The sequence below is a fragment of the Pagrus major genome, chromosome 18 (genome assembly GCF_040436345.1).
Source record: "Pagrus major chromosome 18, Pma_NU_1.0".
NCBI lineage: Eukaryota > Metazoa > Chordata > Actinopteri > Spariformes > Sparidae > Pagrus > Pagrus major.
Window position 1 is genome coordinate 14,163,288 of NC_133232.1, and position 24,449 is coordinate 14,187,736.

At 40.1% G+C, this 24,449-nt stretch overlaps 1 protein-coding gene across 2 annotated transcripts in view; it reads right to left on the bottom strand.

The window, feature by feature from the left end:
- Positions 1 to 5,490: 5,490 nt before the first annotated feature.
- hace1 (HECT domain and ankyrin repeat containing E3 ubiquitin protein ligase 1) overlaps positions 5,491 to 24,449 on the bottom strand; it is a 31,221-nt gene continuing 12,262 nt past the window's right edge. For both annotated transcript variants that reach the window (XM_073487060.1, XM_073487059.1), the window contains 13 exons: positions 21,816 to 22,120; positions 21,307 to 21,375; positions 21,063 to 21,150; positions 19,563 to 19,674; positions 17,996 to 18,093; positions 17,786 to 17,873; positions 17,481 to 17,630; positions 15,316 to 15,512; positions 13,707 to 13,838; positions 12,186 to 12,284; positions 11,241 to 11,311; positions 11,043 to 11,156; positions 5,491 to 8,360 (listed from right to left, as the gene is read on the bottom strand). In XM_073487060.1, the coding sequence (XP_073343161.1) occupies positions 8,258 to 8,360; positions 11,043 to 11,156; positions 11,241 to 11,311; positions 12,186 to 12,284; positions 13,707 to 13,838; positions 15,316 to 15,512; positions 17,481 to 17,630; positions 17,786 to 17,873; positions 17,996 to 18,093; positions 19,563 to 19,674; positions 21,063 to 21,150; positions 21,307 to 21,375; positions 21,816 to 22,120 (1,626 nt within the window). In that variant the 3' untranslated portion in view covers positions 5,491 to 8,257. The remainder of the gene's footprint in view (positions 8,361 to 11,042; positions 11,157 to 11,240; positions 11,312 to 12,185; positions 12,285 to 13,706; positions 13,839 to 15,315; positions 15,513 to 17,480; positions 17,631 to 17,785; positions 17,874 to 17,995; positions 18,094 to 19,562; positions 19,675 to 21,062; positions 21,151 to 21,306; positions 21,376 to 21,815; positions 22,121 to 24,449) is intronic.

The window sequence follows — 24,449 nt, forward strand, 5'->3', positions numbered from 1 at the left end:
CTTCAGAGTGTCTCTGCGCTAATTAGGATGAGCTGACATGCAGGATGCCATTGCTACGCCACCCGGCCTGTCGACTCTACCTAATGAGACCAGAGACACTGCAGCTGTGACAGCCAAAGTGTCGGTTTGTTTACTGGGGCAACTACTATTGACTACAGAATAAAACATTGGCTATCTAGCAGTCTATTTCCTAACTGTATGTTCAGTGGATTCAGTTGTGCTTGTCTTTTTTCACAACAGCCAGCGTTGGAGCTGATGCTGCAGCATGTGTTTTTCATTGGTTTGAATTGTGTTTTATTCTTTCTGTCTGTTAAATATATACATGCAACTACCAGGCTAAATTCCTTGTATGTTCAAATATACTGTACAGTACTTGGCTAATAAATGTATTCTAATCCTGAACTCTATTCCTTGCTAATGTTCTGAAGTATAAACTTGGCTAACACTATCAATTACAGGTTACAATTACATCAATTACAATTGGTTTTAGGTTACCCAGATAGCAAAAGTGTTGCATCCGAGATCTGGCCCACACCAGCTACGTTCATCCAGCCCACATACCATATGGAATAATAGCACTTGGGCACACACCTATTTTTGCTTTTTTTCATATATTGTAAAAAACATTACTGTATATTTTCCAAACATATATTACCTAATAATATATACAAATATATATATATATATATATATAAAAATCTAAATATATATTTACCAATGTATAATCAAAATATATATTTTGTAATATATTCTTGAAGCCAAATGAATGAGATGTATGTCAATATGTTCCGTAAGAGCACACTCTTCAATCTTTAACCCAAGTAAAAAGACAACATATGCCAACAGGGCATTTAGCACTTAATGCAATGTACAGTATGTCCCATATGACTTGAATATGGGTTAAATAGTGGTAAAGGGTCAGTGGCTAAGTGAGCACAATCTAGAACTGGTACATTGTGTGGGGCACATTATTTTAGTGCCCTCTTTGGATGCCCTCTGGAAAATAAAACATGATAAAGGGCCAATTAGGGTGCCATTCCAGTGGAGGAAATGTGGTGCTAGAAAAATGTTTATAATACCCCTTTCGCACTGGACAAAGTACCCACTAACACCCACTGACACCTAGCTTTTGTCTTCAATGTGAATGTGTATAATCAGCATTTACTCCTGCGGCGAGACCTGGGTGGTCACGCTAATTCTGCCACTCTCCAGGCGCAATTCTATGATGTGAGTAAGTTAAGGAGGCTGGCTTGTGAATACTTTTAGATCTGTCTCTGTTCAAGCAGCGTTCAGTCAGCGCTGACTTTGAAAGGGAGACAACAGTAAACACTTTTTAGTGGTTTAGCCTTGTCAGCTGTCTGATTGGTACTGCACAGGGGTGGGAAGTAACAAAGTACAAATACTTTGTTACTGTACTTTAGACGATTTTTCAGGTATCTAAACTTTTGATTTTCCCTCTCTACATCTGAACACAAATATCTGAACTTTCTCCTCCTCACATTTTCAAAACAGGCTCGTTACTTTAGTTTGATGCATTTGAGGTCAATTATGGAATATTTTTATTTGGCGTCATCGCACGCCGCCTTCCCAACATCACAAGACTGATGTCACATCACGCATGGCAGACGCAGCGAGACGAAACAAAGACGTAAGAAGACGTAAACAGACAGAGAGGGAGGCTGGAATGGGGAGAAAAGGCGTGTTAGTGTCTCGTATCTGCAGAGATTTTCTTATTTTCTCACTTTGTTGCTGCTCGGGACGCTTTACCAACCCAAAATGTGGCTATTTGACGTCCTGGGAATGAGACTCAACTATCAACTGTCTTTGTGGTGCGTTCAGGAACAGCTGGGACAAATCCTACTGATTATTATTTCAGAGCCTGTAGGCTACTATATCACTTTTACTTGAGTAAAGAAGTTGAATCGGTACTTCTACTTTTACCAGTCTTTCCTACTGGAGTAATGAATGTGTGCACCTTTGCCACCTCTGCTATTGTCAACACTCTCAACAGAGATGAAAAAGTAGTGAAACGTCTCACTCCTTAACACTTCCATCATCAGCCCAGGAGCAAAACAATGTGTCTAATTCAGAATGTTATTGATTAAGACTATTTAAAACAAGGTTTAACGTCATCCGGATGTAGTCTGATGAGGTATATGATTAGCTGCTGTCTACCCTGCACCATTTTGCTGTAGAAGATGCAGTCTGAGTAAATTTCCCACTGCACTGTATACCCAACCCTAAAGTCAAGTACACCCTCCTTTGAAGAGAGACAACTTGTTTGTTTTGGATCAGTTGAAGGTTGCACAGTGGGAGCATAAAGTATTACTACACTACACTAGTTACACAACAAAATGAAGAAGCATTGTGCTGTTGAATACTACAGAACACCATAGAGTAGTGAGACAGATAGATACAGGTAGATATACAGTAGATATAATGTAGATCTATAAAGCTGAAAGTGTTCTGTGCTGGCCGTGACACTGACAGGGCACAGAGGCAGCAGTAAATGTCAGAGCTCGGTGAAAGCTCCACTTTTTTGTGTTTGAGACCTGCCAGCAGGAAACAGGTAGCACTTGAAACGTTGTGACCATGGCAATACCAGACTATGTTGTGAGCAAGTTGTTGCTATGGCAAGCATCCTGTGTTTAAAGAAGAGTGCAGTGCATTATTAGTGAGGGGGAGGGGTTGCCATGGGGACCAGGTACGGCAGTGAAGAGTAAGGTTAGAAAGATATATGGGTTTACCAGTCGAGCAGGCTTTCATCAGAAATCTCATATTACCCGTTTCCCGTATGTCCTGGTCACCATTTTGGTCTTAACGTTTCATTCCAGTAATATTGTATTAAGTTATATCAAATGCCTACAATTATGAATAAACCCCATTAATAAGTAGAACTATCTTTAGTACGATCCTGGCATGATATTATGAAACTCTGTGGCAAAAATGGAGTACTTTGTCGTCACAGTGTTGCCTTGAATCTGCAACTTCATCATGTCCAATTTTTTACATGACTTTTTCTGTAATATTTAAAAAGGAAAGAGAAATCCCTGATCACAATCCGCTGAGTAAAGGTTTCTGTTAACTATTTATCTGCAGTTACATGAAACACAGTTATTTTTCATCACATGCCTTTGTTAGACAGCACCAGTCAATAACAGCAAACATGGGAGACAGAGACATAACAGAGGCTGCCCCACAGACTCCATATTACACCTTCAATATGAAGTGAATTCACTTCCAAGATCTCTCCTGTGTCACACTGCCTCCACTTGGTTTTGGTCTCGTCTTGAAAAGGAAATCTTAAGGGGGGGGGGAATCAGCAGAAATGTAGTCAATATTCCAGCATATTAAAAATGTTCATCTCATTTTCTGAAGAGAAAACAGTTCAGTTGAATATAAACTTTGGGGGAAATCTTTTGTCACTCTCAGGGAATTCTATATCAGAGCGATGCATTGAATTTGTCCACCCTTCAGTTGAGTCAGAGATAAAGGATGTTACCCTCCAGGTGAGACACTGTCACTGATTCTGTGTGGTCTGCTCCTGATATACTGTGGGCACTTGCCAATAAAATGCCATTAAAAAAATATTAGTCTTTAGTTTACCAACTTCACTGAAACTAATGTTATATTGAAAGTTGTACATTAATTTTGATCTCACATCATCCATTACACTAATGGGGGTATTATCCTGGGCCGAGGACAACCTTCCAGGTTTTGTGGAGATCGTACAGAAGTTTTTGTGCAATCAACAAAACATAAATTAAAAAAGCTGAAACTTGTTCTTTCACGTGGTTTGGATTCCCTCTGTGATAGTTGCTGTGAGTCATTTCAAAAACCTTTTCATCATCATTTCGTCATGTGACTCAAGTGTTAATTCCACCTAATATACAAGTGGAGGAGATTGTTGGTAGCCTTGAAGTTCAAGTTTCAAACCATATTTTTACCTGCCTCACAGCCAAAACATCAAATCAGTTTTCATCAAACTGAATCTGAGCAACCTGATTATAGTTTTTCAAATATTCAACATTCACATTTCTAAAACATAAAACGTTTCAAAGAGGGGAAATGAAACCACATGAATTCATCTCGATGGCTTCTGAAGCAAAGTACTTCAGTGGTAGCCTACTTAAAGGAGCAGTCTGTAGTTTTGTGTTAGAAATGTTAATGAGCAGAGAAAGATCCTCATTGGCTGATTATTTTCTGCCTATACAAACTAAATAAACAAACTCTTTGTTTTCATGACTGAATAAACTGAATAAACAAACTGACTTTAAAGGACAGCACAGTTTATACTGTTTACTTTGTTTATATGTGGCGGACCCTGCCACCTTTCTAGCTTCAAACAGTGTTCTGGGACCTTATTTTCCTCTGAGAACAGCTCGTTTATTCACTTATGGAAACAGTTTTATTATTTATATATATATATATATATATATATATATATATATATATATATATATATATATTATGTATTATTTATTATTACCTCATTAATATTGTAAAATAATTCTTCTTCAAAACTACATAGTGCCCCTTTAACTTTTGACATCATGTTTTCAGCAGTGGTTTATTACATCATATATAACTAGAGAAGGCAAGTTCTGAAGAACTTGCGGTTGTGAACGCTGGCTGTTACAAAAGCTGATGCCAAATGCACATTGCTGGCAGTAAAAACTTTGAATAATACCAAGAATATATGAAAAATGTGGACTATTTTAGGGTTTGTTGAAAAAGCTGACACCACACTGAATTGGTGACTTTAATTTATTTGAAGTCGCAGTATGTATAAAGTATATGAAGTGTCCTAATAGAGGGGTGAGAATGAAGAAATCAAAATTTGATATAAGCCAAACTGCAATGCTGGCTCGCCTCCAGCGTTCACAACCAATATTGGCTATTATTTGCTTCCATCAATGCTTTATTCTTTTTTTTTTTTCTTTTGTGTATTTATTCGATTCAACCACCTTCTAGAGAACTTTCATAGTACTCAAACATGTACAGGATTGACATTTCTATGACATGGCATTGATTGGGCCTGTGGTTGATGTTGTGTTTTGGAGTGGTATCAATTCCGGGCTCCAAAAAGCCAGACGGGTCTGACAATGTGGCCGGGCAGCGGTGAGTGCTGTGTTGGGTCACCAGTTAGAGCAGCAGGTCTACTGTGCTAAATGGCCCCTCACTCACTGAATGCTGGTTAGGGGCCATTTAGCACCAGTAGACCTGCTGCTCTAAACTGGTGACCCAACACAGCACTCACGCTGCGGCCACATATGTCTATCCAGGCAAACACACGGCTCTGCGTGCGCACACATGCGCACGCGCGCGCGCGCGCACACACACACACACACACACACACACACACACACACACACACACACACACACACACACACACAGTGCCTTCTTAATGCCTCCCTTTTCCTACCCTCACACAAACATAAGACATGTTTTCATCTGCAGCTCGCTGGCTTCATTACCACATCACCTGGATTGTCAAAAATGTTTTATTGGATAAAATCTCAAAGCACAAGATATATTTATGGTAAAACACATCATTTGATATTGAATATATTTACAGAAATATGTATAAAGGCTCCATTTTCAATAAACATTGACATCAATTTACAAAAGCATTTCAGGCGAGGCATTCAAACACTGATAGATAATAAATCAAAGTGTACTCTCCCTTTACAAATGGAACGAAGGGAAACTTCATGACATGATCCCCACTTTAATAATAATAATAAAAACACATTTTCAGCATGCTTGTATCTGCAAAAAGAAAAAAAAAAGAAAAGTGTTTAAAAGGATTCCAGCTTTTATTTTTTGGCACTGCAAGCCAAACTGTTGTCATGTGGATATCTTGTATTGCTCCTTGCCAAAGTCACAGACAGGGACAAACAGAAAGCTATCAATAAAGAGGATTGTTATTCATTCATGAAGCACAAATACAGATCACAGCAAAATCCTCACCTAGAAATGACAAAGCATTTCACATAGTAAACTACATGACACATGCATTTCATGCTACAGGGATGAAGGGTGTGTTTATGCAGCTACAGTATGTAGACAATGGAAAACATCTTGCCCGTACAGTAATTCAAATACCTGTGGAGATGTTTTTAGTCTTCTCTTCTGCAAATACACATTCAGTCACAGCTGGATAAGTCCAGTCTAAGTCCAGACTGTTTATCCTTGGTGTTCATTTGTACTTATTTGGTCAAAATGATACTTACTCAAAATGATTTTTAACGGACTTTTCTACAGTGATAGCACCCTCTATATTAGTATTTGCCAGTGAGCCTGATTATTTTAACAGCTGACAATGTCATTATTGTAATTTGATACATGCGATGTCAGTGTGGGTAGGCACAGAAACAAACTCTAATTCACACATATTTGATTTCTTCAGTTAACTGTTAAGCTGTTTTCGACCTTCTTTACCCAAACAGGACTGAAATGCTGATGGAGAAATAATGGATACTTTATGTTTTTATTCATTTCAGAGTATTCAAATTTAAATATACTCAGAGCAGAACTACTGGAACCAGCCTACACTATACAGAAGCCATCAAGCGTCTTTTGGATTTTGAGGTTAATTTGGGGATTAATGAAAAAAAGACGAGCTCTAGCAACAAAAACAGTTTGGCTGCTGGACTTCTATCTAACACATGGAGCAAGTGGCCTGCTCAGTTGCAGTCACTATATGTGGATCTAGTTAGCCTTACTTAACTACCGTCCTCCTAAATGGTGAGTGTTGTAAAGGGACAGACAGCTTAAGTCACTAATGGCTGATATTCCATGTTAAAAAAACAAGGCAAAACCTAAAAAAAAGTCAGCAGCATACCACACAGGCCGCCTCGTATCTAAAATCCCAATTATCCCTGCAGTGCAGGGAAATGATGCCTTCAGTCTGCTGTGGATAAGAAGCACTTTAAAGTGCTCAATGTTGGCACAAATGTTTGGTCACATTTAGTCTTGACTCAGTTTTGGATCAGGTATTTCCTGAATTATTGATTTTTCATATTTTGTAGTTCCAAAACAACTAAACAGTTGCTGGTTCCAGCTTCTAAACTTCAAGAAATGGTTGTTTTATTCTGGTCTTACGTGATATATCCGATATAGGAATGCTTTACCCAGTATGCTGTGGAAGAAGTTGACCAGCCAGCAAAGAGCCCTGACCTCAACCTCATCCAACATCTTAGGGGTGAACAGGAACGCCCACTGTGAGCCAAGCTATATTACCCAACATCTCTGATCCTCTGGTGTCAGCCAGCTTCAACACCTGGTGGAAAGACTGAAACTAGATGCTGGAAGAGGCTGATATAACAGCAAGTTAATGTCCATGGTTTGGAAATTACATGATCAACTCTCACATAGAGCTAGAATGGCCGTCTGCATGCTTTTGGCCATAAGTGCATTGTTTTTACTAAATTTTAAATACTGGAACATCTGACAAGTTTGGCTTATTTTGTTGAACAAAATAAGAGATTTTGGTTTTTTCGTAATGCAATAACATTAAACAAATAAGTAAACATATTGGCACTGGTATCTGAAACATGTGATACATTTCCAGCCCTGATGGTAAGTTGTTCTGGTAGTTCAGAGAAGAGCGACTGGGCTAAAGGTCCAGGAATGAAAACAGGAGATGGACAAAGTAAAAAAACAAAAAAACAAACAGAGTCTTTAAACCTAAACTGAGAAAAACACGAAGATGAAGATTTGTACAGTTACACCAGTTTGTTGGTACTGTTATACTGGCCCTGCTGCACTGTGAACCTGTAACGTGGATATAATGTAGGGTGACTGATTGCATGTTTGAAACTGATCAATTCTACACTGTTTCATCCAATCAATACATGACATTCAGCAAGCTTGCTGTTGCTAGCTATGTTTTATCGTGATTATCCTGTGTTACGTAGAGACTTCAGGGTATAAATGCAGTTTTTTCTTGATTAAATGTATGCATGAAAATAGTCAAATTTAAAGATATTACATTATCATTTGCATAAATTACCAGATATCAACTTTAATTAAAAAAAATAGAAGTTGTGGCACAGGTGTGAGTGGAGATCCAGACGCTGTGGTCTTTGTTCAGTCTCGTGCCTGTCCAGCAGCTCATTTACAACAATCTGGATTTCCCTTTTTTTTTGTCCAGCAAAAGCAGCGCCTGACTAGAAAAAGAGTGTCTGTGGAGGAGGTTAGAGTGTTGCAAGAGTTTGCAGACCTCACAGCAGCAGGAACTGATATGATGTTTATGCCATAGTGTACCCGTAGCTCCCACAATGCAGCGCTACCAGCAGCCGGTCTCTCAGGACCTCCTGGGTTGGATATTCTGGGAGTTTCAGCATGTTGATACTGTAGAGAGAAGAAAACAAAGGGGGAGGGGGGTGGACATGGTCAAGACAGTGGTAATGACGATCTATCCAGCCAATGGTGGAGCGCTGATGTCTCATACCTATCTAAAAGACAGACCTACAGTGATATAAATTACCTGTTGCACATTCAGCCATAGAAAGACCTCTCCCTGTTTTCAGACTGTGTCTTTAGTGTGTGAAGATGCCAACAATATAGAAGAGACACACTGCCCTCTAGTGCTGAGTAATACTTGTCAAATGTCCCAGAGGTAAAGCTCTAGAGTGGCTTTTGTACGAGGTCTGTATGTCTCTTATAGTGCTTTGTTTCTTCTGGTGAAGAGTGAAACAACCATTTCAGCAGTACTGTTACCAGCACAGTGTGATGTATGACACTGAATCGAGGCTGTAAACCCAGTAAGATGAGTCTGAGACAAGCCCAACTGTGAGCACCGTTGCAATCACTCACTCAGTACAATCCCTTGGATTTCCAAAAGCCTGACAGGAGGGAGACATCTTGAGCTGTAGTTTAATCAATGCCTGTCAATGCAGAACGGTACCAAAGGTTTGTGTTCCTGCACATATACCATACAATCTGAGCTGTTTTTTCTTTTTAAGTAACCTTAAATTGGGATTGCAACTCATGAGACAAAATATTCAGCAACACTTAATTTTACAGGTCTCATAGTTTCCATAATTTCCTGGAAAGAAACTGACATATTGTAAATTCATGGAAGATTCATGGAAATTAATTTAACAACAGTTCTACATCGCTCAATTAGTACACTACTAAATAATTAAAGGAGCACTGTGTAGTTCTGGAGAGGAAATTCAAAGTCAGAATTTTAATATGTACAATATTAATGAGGTATTAATACAAACTTTTTCCATAAGTGAATAAACGAGCTGTTCTCAGAGGAAAATAAGGTCCCAGAACACTGTTTGAAGCTAGAAAGGTGGCAGGGTCCGCCACATATAAACAAAGTAAACAGTATAAACTGTGTTGTCCTTTAACGCAGTTTGTTTATTCAGTTTATTCAGTCATGAAAACAAAGAGAGTTTGATTATTTAGTTTGTTTAGGCAGAAAAAAAAGATCAGCCAATGAACATCTTTCTCTGCTCATTAACATTTCTGCCCCCAAACTACAGAGAGCTCATTTAAGTACAATGTATATTGGTCTGGGACTGGGTGAATGCTCGACTCTGATTGGCTGCAGGGTGTTGATTAATTCATGAGTAAGGTATTTTCTCCGTTCTATATGACTGTGCTTTAGCCTGGCCTGTATCTAAAATGAGTAACAACAACAACACTGAGTGTAGTCCCTCACTGAAGGGTGCTGCCTGTAACACACAAGCTGCAGGAAGTAGCCTACACCGTCCCTCTCACCTTACTGGTACCAAGGGATCATCTAACATCCCACTCGCTCTTCAACTTGCCTTGGGGACAGTGGCTAGCTTGCTGGCTAGTGTTGTTGTTGAACATACCGCCAGATGATGTTTACTGTTTGTCGACCGCACGCAATGTTATTGATCTTAACTCTTGCTAGCATAATGTTAGCATTGTGGCTAGTAGCCGAGCCAAAGGCTTATCTTCTGTTGCTACGTCGTATCTTGGGTTCATCCTATTTACTAGTAGCGTGTTTCCACTGCATAAGAACCTCATGGGATTGTAATGAATGTTCCAGATATTAGGTAAACCCTTACTTAGTTATTGCTTGTCAAAAACTTTGATCGCAAAACACATGAAAATATAAATTAATGGTTAACACCTTATAATAACCATCATTAAAGGTATATGGCATAAATATAGTTAATTATACTTTAGTTCACACTTACTTCACTGTTAACAAACAATGAAATGTTTATTGTAAAGCTGTAAATGATGTTTATAAACCTTTATAGTTACTTAATAAATGGTTTATAAAGCATTTTATTGTTTTTAACAATAAAATAACTATTAAGTAAAGTTTAATTATATAGAAAGTTATCATTTATTAATGATGGTGATTATAAAGTGGTACCAATTAATAGTCTTAATTTTCTAAATTCTTTGGCAGCTGACCATGGTACAGGCAGGATAATACACTTCAAGATGTCAATAATCAGGAATTAATGCCTTCTAATTCCTGTTAATGGACACCTGGCCAGGCATTATCTCTTACTTAACTACAAGTGTACACTAGAAAAAAAAGTGAACTTTGTTTACAGGTTATGCAAACAATTCAACAATAATGCATCATAAAGCATAAAGCATAAGGAAAAAAGTATGTGCTTGTGTTTTAATGGATCGCTGCCTTTTCAGGCATCAAGATAACAGTTCTTTTAAAGAAGTTCCTCTGGAAATTAACAACTGCTTCAACTTATTTGTCTTAGAAGCAATAAATGTCATTAATACCAATTACATCATTCATTTCAGAAACTACCCTGGAAATTAATCATGGTATCACACGGCAAAAACACACAATGTAAAATATGCAGAACCTGCACTTGTCAACAAAGATATAAAAAATGTAACATCTCTATGGGGAACTGACAACAGAGCCGACTCTCCAGCCTGCTAGAGAGTGGCAAGCAAAAAGCCAACTGGACTCAGTTGAGGGCAAAGACTGCAGCAGGTGCCAGCAGAGACATGAGACCATGACAAGTTAAGGATAATAGAATAAACATGAATACAAAGAGTCATTACCAGGTACTAGAGGTAGGCAGTAGGTTGGAGGTGTATGGCACTGCAGCAACGGTGAACTTCTGTAAACCGCTGCCACCCATTAGGTACGCAAAGCCACCATGAGGAACCCTGGAGCTGATAGAGAAGGAGACTTCACTGCATAAGACATTCACACATTTTTCTGTATGTAGAACCAGAGTGGAAATCCAGCAGACAAACCTTCCAGTGACAAACTGTAGCAGAAGAACCCGTTCCTCCTGGGTCAGGCTCTTCACCACCTCCCAGAACCACTGCAACAAGATGCAGACAGATTAGCCACAGGCTCACAGGAGGAGAGAGTCAGATAACCCAGAAGGTTCTGTTTGACCTGTGGTCAAGTCAAACAGGTCCAAAACACACCCTTCTTAACACTTCATAATAACCATCATTAATAAATGGTAAGGGTTACCAATAGTTAGATCACTGGTAAAATGCTTTATAAACCATTTATTAAGACAGATAATGTTTATAGATGAACTACAGATTATTTATTAACCATTTAAAGTATTATAAGCACCACATTACAATTGTTTAATAAATGGTTTATAGAGCATTTCATTGTGAATAGTGAAATAAGTAAAGTTTAATTAACCATAACTGTTTTTTACTAGTTGGGAATAATGACCATCTATGTTCAAAATGTGAAATGATACTCAATGTGCTGGGCTGTGACAACGTATTCACTTCCAGATGGGTCAGAACACAAAATTAAATTGAGCAAATTAAGGACAATGAACCCTCCCTTGGTTATATCCAGGTTAGGTGAAGCAAAGCTTATTATAGAGATGTGTCAACTCTGTTACGCTAACATCACAGACAGTGGTGAAGATCGAGGGCACATCAAGCTTGATGACACATTGCATCCCTTCGGACATAAATGATTCTGCTCTTGTGGTGCAGAACTACCCAGGAAACTATCAGCCAACTGTTCTTTATAGTCCCACATTTAAATCATTGATGTCGGACACCTTGCTTGGTAAATGTTTCTTTCCTTGAATTATTTCAAACTAATCTATGACTACAAGATGGTCACATCAATGTCACTCGACCCCCAGATGACTGAAGTGAAACACAGTTGTTAGTTGAAAGGATTCAATCCGCCAGGCTGGAAGCAGAAGAGCTCACCTGGATGACTGGCTCCTGAGGGTCATAGCCACTGGTGTACTCAGTGTTCCTGCACCAATCCTGCACATCGATCTCTGGCATCCCTGACAGCAGGAGCTCCTGTGCACGCACGCACACACACACACACACACACACACACACACACACACACACACACACACACACACACACACACACAATCAAATTTGTGTTAATCAACCAATACTGACCTCTGATATGATTCATTAAAGGCTGCCTGAATGCTAAACTGGCTAACTAAGGATAGCTCAGCTGCATTCATTCATTCTTAGTGATTCATAGATCACATTTGTCTTTACAAAACCAATTACGCTTCATCATCTTGTAGCATCTGCCGAGTGCTGATCAGATACCAGTGCTCTCTATTTATCACTTTTTATAATCTTTTTAATCATTTTTTTTTATTATTTATTATTTAAGTGAAGTTCTCATACTGCTGATTGGGTTCAGACAACATAGTCTGATGTTACTTTATATTTTTCTTACTGTCAACAAATCTCCTGAGCAGACCTAAGCCAACAAAACTGGGGCACCCTATAATTCATTTAGATGCTTAACACATTATATAAATGATTGTAAACAGAAAAAAAAAGTTGAAAACATGTTTTTCTTCATTTAAATCACAGCATAACTAAAATAGTCGCATCCTGGAGCCCTGACACCAAACAAATATATAGTTTTAATTTTGGGGCAGCAGGACAGTGTGTGAGTTCCATGGCACAGAGAAAGAACTGAAGACTTTGGACACACATAATACTTGTTAGTTAATACATTTAGTGTTGGTTCGGCTCTACACGTGGGATTTGTTGACAATCATATACATATAAAATATTGTAACTTTATCATTGAAGGAGCAGTCTGTAGTTCTGGTGAAGAAACATTAATGAGCAGAGAAAGATGTTCATTAACTGTTTTTTTTCTGCCTAAACAAACTAAATAATCAAACTCTCTTTGTTTTCATGACTGAATAAACTGAATAAACAAACTGACCTTAAAGGACAACACACTTTCATATTATATTATTACGTCATTAATATTGTAAATATAATAATTCTTCTCCAAAACTACATAGTGCCCCTTTAAACTCACTGAACATTCACACGTCTGACAGGAACTGATCAGAGAACAGTGAACAGCTGTTGTGCTGTGAAAAAACAAACAGGCTGTTCAGTTGTCTGCAATGACAGCATGACCGAGGCATGTCCAACAAATCCAGGGTGGGATAATCATCATGGTATGCTATTGATCCCCGCAGGAGTGAGGACATCAAGTCTGCCGACACACACAGAAAAACAACCTCTAATAGAGTTGGAGAAGAGGGAGGGGTTTCAAGGTGACCCCAGCCGTCCCAGCTCACCCTATAATGGCTAATCAATCCCTGCATCAGAGGCGAGCAGGAAGGCCAATCGGAACAAGGAGAATGTAAAACTGTGAAAGACAATGGATGAGAGGAGAAGGAGGAAAAGGAGGGAAGGACAGGGAAGTCTGAGGAGGATTACAAACCAATTCGTATTCGTCAAAAAGCTGGATGAGCGAGGCGGGGATGAAGGTGTGGAATCCGTGCAGAAAGGCGTTTATCTGAGGTTGGATGGCTCGCGTCATCCTCAGCTCTGTCACCAGCTGGACATACTCGGCCTGAGAGAGGACACACACATAGATCAAAGTCCTTCAGAAACACTGATGAGAGACAGAGCTCATACATAGTTATTCTTCCTTCTCCTGTGTGACTGCTCTCTTCTTTAAAAGACACTGCCATCTGCAGGAGCACTGCAGAACTGCACTCTCTAATGAGGACCCTTCCAGGCAATAAGCTGCAGGAGAGAGATCAATCGCTCATAGGAGACTAACTATGGATGAATTTACCAGAGGGGAGCTTAGGCCGGTCATTAACGCCACCTTCAGCCACAACGCTGCAGTATGACACACAAAAATACACAACTCAACGTGCAGTGTCCTCCTTAGCCAAAAGAACCGAAGCACCTTCTGGGATTCAATTTGAAAAGAAAAATAATTCAGGAAAAGAGAAGACGGGATGATTCAAGTTATTGTTGGATGATGAGGCTTAAATTCATGTTACAATATTATCATAATAACAATATCAGCTGATCTAAGCAAATAATGATTGTTTGCCATTCAGCTTTCTTGCACAGAGTTAGAGAATGATACGACTCTCGTGTCTTGGGTTGGGCCGATAGACGTTGACAGTCATCGACTTCTGAGCCCCGTACCATCGTCACACTGCGATTTAAAAAGGTCCCCCACCAGACAGCACAAAAAAGTAGTGTGTCCCCTCAGAGTTGCCGTAGTTGACGCAGCAGTTGTTGGCATTTGTGACATGTGGGAGAGAAAATGAAAAGAAGTTTGTAGCTGCTCAGTGCACTAACATTCATTGTCCATGTCCCGTTTATTATTTTTTTATCAAACCAGCTCAGTTAGGCCAGTCCAAGACACTCAGTTTTTTTGGGGGTTTTTTCCGGCCTGCTGTTAGTGTTTTTCTCTCATTTGTGCCGTTATTGTTTGCGCTTTCTTAGCTCAGCTTCCTCGGCATAGCAGAACAGCTAAATCTGAAGCTTCTGAGGCCTGAAACAGCTAAGTTACAAACATATGATGCAGAAACGAAGACCCTTTTAAACGTGGCATAGGGATGAATGTCGGGGTGACGGGAGACAGTTTTCTCAGCTGGGTGAGATCAGTGGGTCAGAGCACCAGTGGGAAAACAGAGAAGCGGTGACTGCATGGCATGCTAATGAGCAAATTCTGCATTATGGCAACTTTAAGCTTCTGAAAAACACAAGAACTTTATTCAGGAATAACTAGAAAAATATCTCAAACAAACCCAACTCAACTTTATTTATATAGCATTTTACACTGTTGTTCCAAAATGCTTTACAGCACACAGAGGAAAAGAAAAGTATAACTAAAGAAGCAGACAAACACAAGAGAGGAAAGGGAAATGAAAGTGAAGATAAAATAATAATAATAAAAATCAAAAATAATATAATCGGGCATTAGCACCTTGTATTGAGCTTTGTCCTTTCACCAACAAAACAAATTCTTGCATCATGTTGACACTCGGTGACATCATGCATCAGACTGTGCTCGTGTGACTGACCTTGTTGTCCTGGGTGACCAGCATGCTGGTGCCTCCAGGTTTGAGCGGCACTTCCTCCATCGCCCCGAACACATCTGTCTCGACAGAGAAGGTGAGCTCCAAACCCAGGTCACTGATGTCGTTGTCCAGAATCCACTGCAGGTTCTTAGCATACTCTGGATCTATGGATGACACGTCCTGATAGTTCACAGGGATACCTGGAAAACACACACACATGCATTTAATATAGTTGGGAATATCAAGACCACTGGATCAAGATTATTTTACACTAAACATGGAGAAAGTACGATACATGATGCTAAAACTGTCCACCAAATGTAACATCTTTGAATATACTGTATACATTTTGTAATATATAACAAAGCTGAAGGGGTGTAGGATCATGTGATGACAAATGCTTTTTTAAAACCTAATGAACATAAAATGTGAACTTTGATATTCACTGGGGCTTCACATTCCAATTTCCCCAAGACATATCTTAATGTTTGAATGGAATGACTTTTCCCCGCAGCAATTGCTTAAAAGATATTAAATATACATAACCAGGCACATAAAATTTCAAATATCTGTATATAAATGGACAGAGGAGACTGCCTTCTCAGCCTTAGAAATGCACAAAAAATGTTAGCTCATATTTCAATTTTGGATAAATGTGTTTTGATATTTGGACCAAGATGGTGAGAATGCATGAATCAGGATATATAATGTCCTCAAGGAGTTAGTAAAGTCATTCTGAAGTAGCTACTCGCCGCTCCAGTGACAGACACACACCTCAGAGAGCATTTTGAATAGAGAAGTCTATAATGCCAGAGATAGTGGTTGTATAACACAGATCCCGCTACTTCCCCCCAAAAGCCAATCATTACAGCCGAACCAGGAAACATATGTTTCAGCCAGTTATCCTGTTGCACTGACAATATCACGCTAATACACAGGATTAATGAATGAGGTTATTCAAACATAAGACATATAACTCTCAAATTGGTCCATGGGCTATGATGGAATAGGCTGATGGTGTTACATCATGTCACTGCACTCCAACTGAGCCTTAGAAGAAGTTTGTATAGAGGTATAACGTGCGGAAAATGCATTTAAACCTTATCCTGGGGCAAAGTCACCAAACTTTTTAAGTAGTTTTTATCAGATTTGACCAGTGGTTCTATACATGCACAAAGTGCAGTTATGGCTCTCTCTCATTTATTTAGATAAAGGCCCAGTTATTTTAGTCTGAAATAACTGGCGCGGGGGCATTGGTTTGTGTTTCTTTTTAAAGCCTTGAAGGGCAACATGCCACATATATCAGCTCTTTATTAAACTGGTCACAGAGTCACTATTCAACACACTCTAGTGATCGTATAATGCTCGACGCTCCCCGGGTAAACACTAAATTTGGGAAAACTGCTTTCACTTACAGTGCTCCATATGCTTGGAACATTTTACAACGTACATTTAAACTTGATACAGTTATACCTATAGGTCAGTTTAAGACTTTGAGTTCAAACTGCATTTGAATGTAACTGTTTTTAACAACGTGCTGTCCTGTATGATTGTCTGCCATTTATCGTTTATGCACCTCTGTTTTATTTGTTTTGTCATGTCATTTGTTCATTTGCAGTTTCTTATCATTTTTCAAGCATTTTTCCGTTTTATTGGTATTCTGTCATATTGCTTCTTATCTGGTATCATTTTTATGTACCCATTCTGTTCATTTGCTCTGTAATTATGTTCGTTGTTTCTGTTTATTATCACATTTTTGCACCTATTCTGTTTTTATTTGTGCTCTCGGCATCATTGAAAATGAAGGCTTGCCTTCAATGATTTTTCCAGATTTAAATAAAGGTTGAATGAATGAATGAATGAATTGACAGTTGAGAGACTTGCCTAAAGGAACTTTGCAGGTGCACACTGTACCTAAATACGGACAACAATCACTGCTGATAATTCAGAAAATCTCTGACTTTGTCATGCTGAGGCAAGATGTGAAGGTATACAGAGTGTCTTTTTACCTGGTCTTTAATCTGACTCAACTATCACCTGAAAGAGGTTCCAGTTTGACTGAGTTGAGATGATTTTTCAAACTGTGTCAAGCAAATTTTAAAGGTGGAAGATGAACCCTAAAAACACTGATCTGACCCTCATCTACACACATGGCTGTATTCCTTTACCTAATATGTGTTTGTAGAAGGAGCGGGTGAAATAGATGTTGACCAGTTGTCGGTGGTACAGAGCCAGACCCAGGATCTGACCTGCAAACCGGAAGTAGTTCAGATGGTCGGGGTTCACTGAGGAATTACTGTTGGGCTGGAAAGTTGTACCTGTAAATCACACACACACACACACACACACACACACACACACACACACACACACACACACACACACACACACACACACACACACACCTTCAGTCTACACAATTAAGTTCTGTGTGTCACTTGAATGTTGTCACAGAAAGATAAATGTCTTGTACCATCAGCTGACTGAGTGAACAGAGCATAGTCTGGGTTGATGATCTCATTGGACAGGATGTCAAACCACTCCCGAACCACACCCTGGCCCTGAAACAAACAGAAACACACACCACAACTCAACTCACTGGGCTGGATTCAAAGAGACCATCAGCTGACGGCTGAAACAGGCCAATAGAAAAGCATTCAATGTCATGAATTTTGAGACCTACCATCCCCTCCTCGCCATGGAAGCGAACAGCAATGCCCTGTTTGAGCTTCTCGTTGGTGGACTTGGAAACCATCTCACAACTACTCCTGAAGATGGATTCTGTTAGTGAAACAGAAAAACTGAATTAGTACCCAGTGACACAAATCTTTGAGGAGTAACAGATGGGGAGATCAGGTGGGAAATGTGGTCAGGGAAGGAGCTACATGTTTTCTCTTCTTTCTTTTATAGACGAGACAAATTCCATTTAGAGGGTGGCAATGTATTGTCACCTTGCTTATAGGGAAACATCCACACCCTGTAGAAATAGACATTTTTATCACTTTATCACATCCACAAAGGAGCATCTTTACTTTACTCTCTACTTTTGCAGTTGGTTCCTACCACACACAACTAACAATCTGCAGTGGATGTTGCTGGAAATCATTTTTGGAAACAAAAACTAGTTCTAAAAGTTTGCATTTTTCTGAAAAAATGGGACACTTGTTACATTGGATTTGTGCTCTAAGAAGAAATGTAAATGAGCACTTAAAAAACACACACACAAAAAATCGCCACCTTACTGTAGTGGAGGGGTTTGTGTTTTCCTATGATCCTGGGAGCTATGTTGTTGGGGGCAATAGCTCCTGGTAGGGTCTCCCAAGGCAAAATGGTCTCGGGGGAGAGACCAGACTAAGAGTGATTCAAGAAGACCTTATGATTCGGCAAACACAGGGACAGAGTACAGGACAGGGAGCACTGTGGGGGGTACTCCGTGAGTACAGCACCTCTAAGTCTGAGGCCATGGTTCTCTGCCGGAAAATGGTGGATTGCAGATACAAGAGGCCGAAAATGAGTTACCTCTGTAGGGTGGCTGGGCTCAGTCTTAGAAATAGGGTGAGGAGCTTGGACATCCGGAAGACCCTGTCACAGCCCCATACTGGCCCAGCACTGCTCCTACTGTCCATGTGCCTATTGCATTTTGCATATGTGTAGCTTAAATTTCTGAGGACGTGCACAACCAACACTCCAAACGAACATAGGAACCGTGAGCCAGCCCTATTGCGCACCAGAACACATTCTTAAAAGCAAGCATATCTTCAGCCGTAAGATGAACCACAGGTCAGTACGGATTGAGATCTGAAGGTGTGCTGTTTAGACTAAGATGACCAGTGCATTAAAAATACAGGCCCCTCATTCATTTCCATATCCACAGACCACTATGTAGGCACAGCAGAGGTGTCAATGGTTCACTATGTTAGCCAACATGTGAGTGTGCATTCCTGGTAGATTACTTTAAAAAATTTGTGCCGCAGGGACAATGTACAATTAGATGTCTCAGAGTATTATAATCCCTAAAACTCATGATTTTATTATTCAACCAACCTTTTAGTTTTTTAAAGCAATGCCAAAATAAAACCTGTTCACACTGTACCAACAATTGGCACAAAAACTCAGACTGTCTGCATTTGCCAATAAAGGTGAGGCAAAATTACATTGGAGTGTAAATTTCATTAGTGATTCAACTTTGGTATAATCTTTTCTTTCTACATGAACATTGGAAGTGTATGGTGGTGAATGCAGTTTTATACCTCTGTGGATGAGCAGGATGTCATTCTCATTGACCGGCCGATGAACCATGTCTGAGTCTGGCTGGCCAGCCAGCAGATGCTCATAGAACCACTCACAGCGATCCTTGAAGGGCTGAGGGGAAAAACAAGACTTCATCCCACACTGCACAGCACTTCCCTAGACTAATTACCACTTCGCTGTGCTTTTAACTCTCAGAATGTGGATTTTTTGGTCTCAACCGATGGCTCCGAGAGCTTTCAGTGCTAAAATACTTGTCTGTAATACAGAGATGAGGCTGGGGTCTATTTGCATAATATATGCCTTTGTTCTCTAAGCGTTGGAGGCAGAGTGAAGGATGAGTGTGGAAGAGAAAGAAAGGCTTTTTCCCTTGGGGCTGCGGGGCGTACCGAGAGAGGAATCAGCAGATGAAATCAAATTCACAGGTTAAAGTCTGTAATTAAAACAAGGGCCTACTCCCAGGCGAGCCATAATCCATGGGTAACGAGGCACGAATGCTGCAGCTCAAATATGAATACTGAAGAGCGAGTGAACAGCACACAACTCGGAGCAGCACTTAAAATTTATGAAGCCGTATAAATGGAACTTAAGACAAGTGTTATCGCCATGGTTGTAACACTGTTAAATGATGCTGAAGTGAAGACAGGGGACTTTCAAAGTCACTTTCCATGAAGTCCCTGAAGATACAAACATAAAGACTCAGAGCTACTTGTCAAAGAAAATGAAGAACGAGGTAAACACTTTCGAAGCCACAGTGTAGTTTACTTGCGTGAAAAACAAATGAAGCAGTGCAGGTAGATGGGAGAAATGTTACGTATTTTGGAGCTACTAAATCATGACTTACTTTAGAAGGTACTGACTCTTGATTAGCTTGACAGGGTACACTTTGAGACCCTTTAAAAGGTGTAATTTGTAAGAAATGGCCAGAATTTGAAGGTAGCTCCAAACCTATGGGGGGCAGCATAACAGCTAACTGCTGCTGACTATACTCTCTGCTGTAGCTATCTTTGGCTGTAGCCACTAGCTGCACATTAGCTAACAGGAGTCTGCCCATGCTGCAACCATGGATGATGGCTGGAGTCACCTCAGTCATGGCAACCAGTGAACAGAGCTGGACACCAGACTGGGGCTGAACACAGCCTCTGAGACTGACAGATTCTATTTTGACAACAGGGGATACAGTAAGGAGGTGATTAACAGCAGCTCCCATCAGGACTATGACTCCTGGGACAGGAGAGGCAGAGAGAGAGGGAGAGTCCGGCATCAGCAGCAGTTGAAAATGGCGTGTAGAGAATATTTTTAATTGAAGATTTATTTCCACCAAACCAGAGGTGATTGTGGAAAGACAAATCACTGTGGAGTTGAATTTTATTTTGTTTATGTTAAGTTTGAATGAAGTGAGTTTTACTAGTCATTAAGTAAACAGAACACATTTTTGGGTTGACTGAATTTAGCTTCTTAAACCTTTAAAACATTTAATACAATAATTAATTGTGTCTTACCTGGCCCTTAATAATATGCATGAACCGTGACATCAGCTCTGGACACTCCAGGAGGAAGTGAAAGTGGTTAAAGATGATCTTTGGATTCCTGAAAAAGAGGAGGCAGAGAGAGAAATGAGACAGGAGGAAGTGAAAGAACCAAGAGAGCAGAGTGGAAATAAATTAAGAGGAAAGAAGTTGATCGATTGATACTCAGTCTCTGGGTGAGGAGGTTGAAGTATGGCCCGAGGCCACAGTGACTCACCTGGTTACAAAACACTTGAGCACCTCGTCATGCTTGCAGACAAACTCGATGAAGCGAGGGGACGTCATTCTGAATGAGGAAAGAGAGGGGGGTGAATAACAGGGGAGATGGAGTGAGAAAGGAAAATCTCATCAACTGCATCTGTTTTACAATCAGATCGCTCAACTGAACTTCTATCTCCACACTGAAAATGATCAGATATCATGTAGCCAAAATGATGATGGAAAGGACCGGAGCAGCAAAAACAGAAACAAAGACAGCTCATTCAGCAGGCATGTCAATAACAGTCTCTCTTGGCTGTTGTTTATGCATCTTTTATGACCTAACTGAGTATAATTATCTACCTGGAAAAGGGTTCAAACAAAGAGAGTTAAATGTAAGTTGTGAGCAGAGCACAGACATCAGATTGCACTGGATGTATGTTGGGTAGTGGGTAGCTTCTCTTAATGCAGGCAGTGTTTTAGTGCAGCAGTAGTGTTGGTAGTAACAGATGAAGGCTGAGCACAGACCCTTGTGGCATCTGACAGGAGCAGCACATGTAGAAGCCCTGGATCACAGCGCTGAGACGACTGGCTGTCATGGAAATAACGTCCTCCCCATCGGCATACACCTCAGTTTCCATGACAATCTGTGGGTCCAGTAGGGAGGGGAGCTTCGGCGAAGAGCTGGATTGGTCGACCTCCCGCTGTTTGAGAAGCAGAGAGGCTATCTCGCTGCTGGAGGAAGAGGAAGACGGGTTCTTCCTGTTCCTGTCCAGCTCTGTGGAGATGAGCACCAGCCACTCATCGAGGGAGTGCCACAACAGCTCCAACGGCTGCAGCCAGACCATCAGGAGGGCAGGGGATCAAAGAGAAAAGAAATGAAGACATTAGCAGAGAGGAAGGATGTTGACCTTTGGGGTCTGAGGTTTCACAAAGCTTCATTCAAGGCCTTAGCAACTTTTCACCTTATCTGGGATTGCAAGAGTAATTTCAAAGAAGAACTGAGTCCTACTGAGAACTGACTTGAGGTTAAGGACATAATCAGGATTTTCAAGGACTTCAGGATATACCAGCACAGAAGTTTGCTTTAAAGGGTCCAGAGTAAATTACATATTTCCTGACCAACCTCTTGTGCTACCTAGCAACAGAGAGTTGTGTTATTATTCTCGGATTGACTCAGGTTATTTTTGCCGACAGTCAGTACAATGGAGGTGATTTCGTTCACAGAGCTCATAACAGTGACTTTTTGAGTCACCAGGTCTGGTAAATGAAAACTTATAAAATAATTTGATTGTTGACCAAGATTAGGGATGCACCAATTTATCTGCCTAATATTGCTATCAGCTGATATTAGCCATGCTGACTGACGTTGGCCCATCAGCAAATAAGATGGCATTCACTGATGTCGGTGGCCATGGTTAATCCGTTGTGCCTCAGCAATTTTGCGCTGGGTACACAGGCTGTCCAGCCCCGGACTGCAGCCATTACTTACTCCATAACATGCTCTGAGCACATTGGGTTTGTTCTCAAATAAAAGTGAAAGAAAAAGTCACCTGTGTAGGAATAATACACTGTCTCTGAGAATGCCTTCGATTTGCAAGATATTCCAGTGACATTTGCTGACGCAATCTCCACAGTTAGGGCCCTGAGATGTCTTCTAAGTGCAGGCTGACACAGACCGTGGTGTTAAAACAATGCTTTGCTCTAATAGAGTCTGATCCCATTTTCAGCATTGCAACCTCACTGGATCCCAGATATATGGACCCCGACTTGTATGTGGATGTTAAACAAATCACACAGCAGCACTTTATGCGCAACTGATGAACAGGCCTGCTGCTGGAGCTGGAGATGAGATACAATTCAGAGAGGGCATGAACAGTTCACTCTGCATGACATGTTTGAGGAGATTCTAGAGGAAAATGGCATAACAGCAAATAAATGGTTTCTACTATATCTTATTGCTTCTCTAACTGCTTTTACATTTACATTTAATTACATACATTTATGTTTCACAAAAGTTCTGTTGGGCTAATTACTGAAAATTCTCTCCTTATTAAATACTGTAGCTAGTTGTGTAGCAGCTAAAAAGGCATTTGAAAGATTGGGAAAGTATTTTTAAATTAAAGTTTTGTTTTTAGATAGAGATAGAATTTGTGCTCATTCACAGACAGTGTACTAAGGGGCTGAATGACTTTAAAACAGTTCAGTTATTCTTTAATAGGAAGGGTTTCTTTACATCCCTAACTTAGATATGTAGTGAACGAGACATTTTACAATGCAAAATAAATCTTGTTAGTGCTCTCTGGTGGACAAGTTAGACACTGTTTCTAAATGAACTCATATCTCTGTACTTTCCTGTTCCTTATTGTTGGTTATGTGCTCCATAACATTTGTCATAATAGTCTAACTGTGTTTTTCTTCTTGTTGAGCTTCACTGTGTTGGTGTATGTGCAGAGTTTGACACTTCACTAAAAGGCTGTTTAAAGTGTAAATTTTATCTGAGATCATTGAAAATGTGATTTTAAGAGGCAGGCCTACGAGCACGATTTGTAACATCACAAATAGTTTGAAAGCCAACCATGGTCCAATATTCAGCACACACAAGCGTGATGTGGAAACCTGAAGACTCCAGTAGGAGACATCTTGTGTCATTGTGAAATGAAAAATAATTGCATTTTCATATGCTGTGGAATGTTTAATGAGGGAGAAGGAAAAAGGACATTTTAGTGATTTTAATGTTTGTATGTAATGTTACACTTTTCATTTCTTCAGAAACCATGTCAGACATGGATCACTTTAATGTATCCTGCACTACATGTGTGGAGGGGAACTTTGGGGTTTGTTCTGAACGTTCTGTCTTTTTTTTGTTTTACTCCTCAGTTGTTGTCACCTGTAGCTGTTGATTACTCCACTGTCCAGGAAAACATGGCTGACTGGGTGGTTATGTGTTAGGTGTTGCCTATTGTCATAGCTTTGAGATATATCTAGCTTTAAAGCAAGGAATCTCTGTCTGTCATTATGTATGTACTTCCTTCAAATTTCTCAAGAACCCTTCAAGTTTTGAATAAACAGTGAACGCTGCACTGTGCAGCAGCGGGAGTGTGGCTTTAGCACTATCATGTGATCTCATGCGGGAGCAGACAAACAAAACAAAGATCAGTG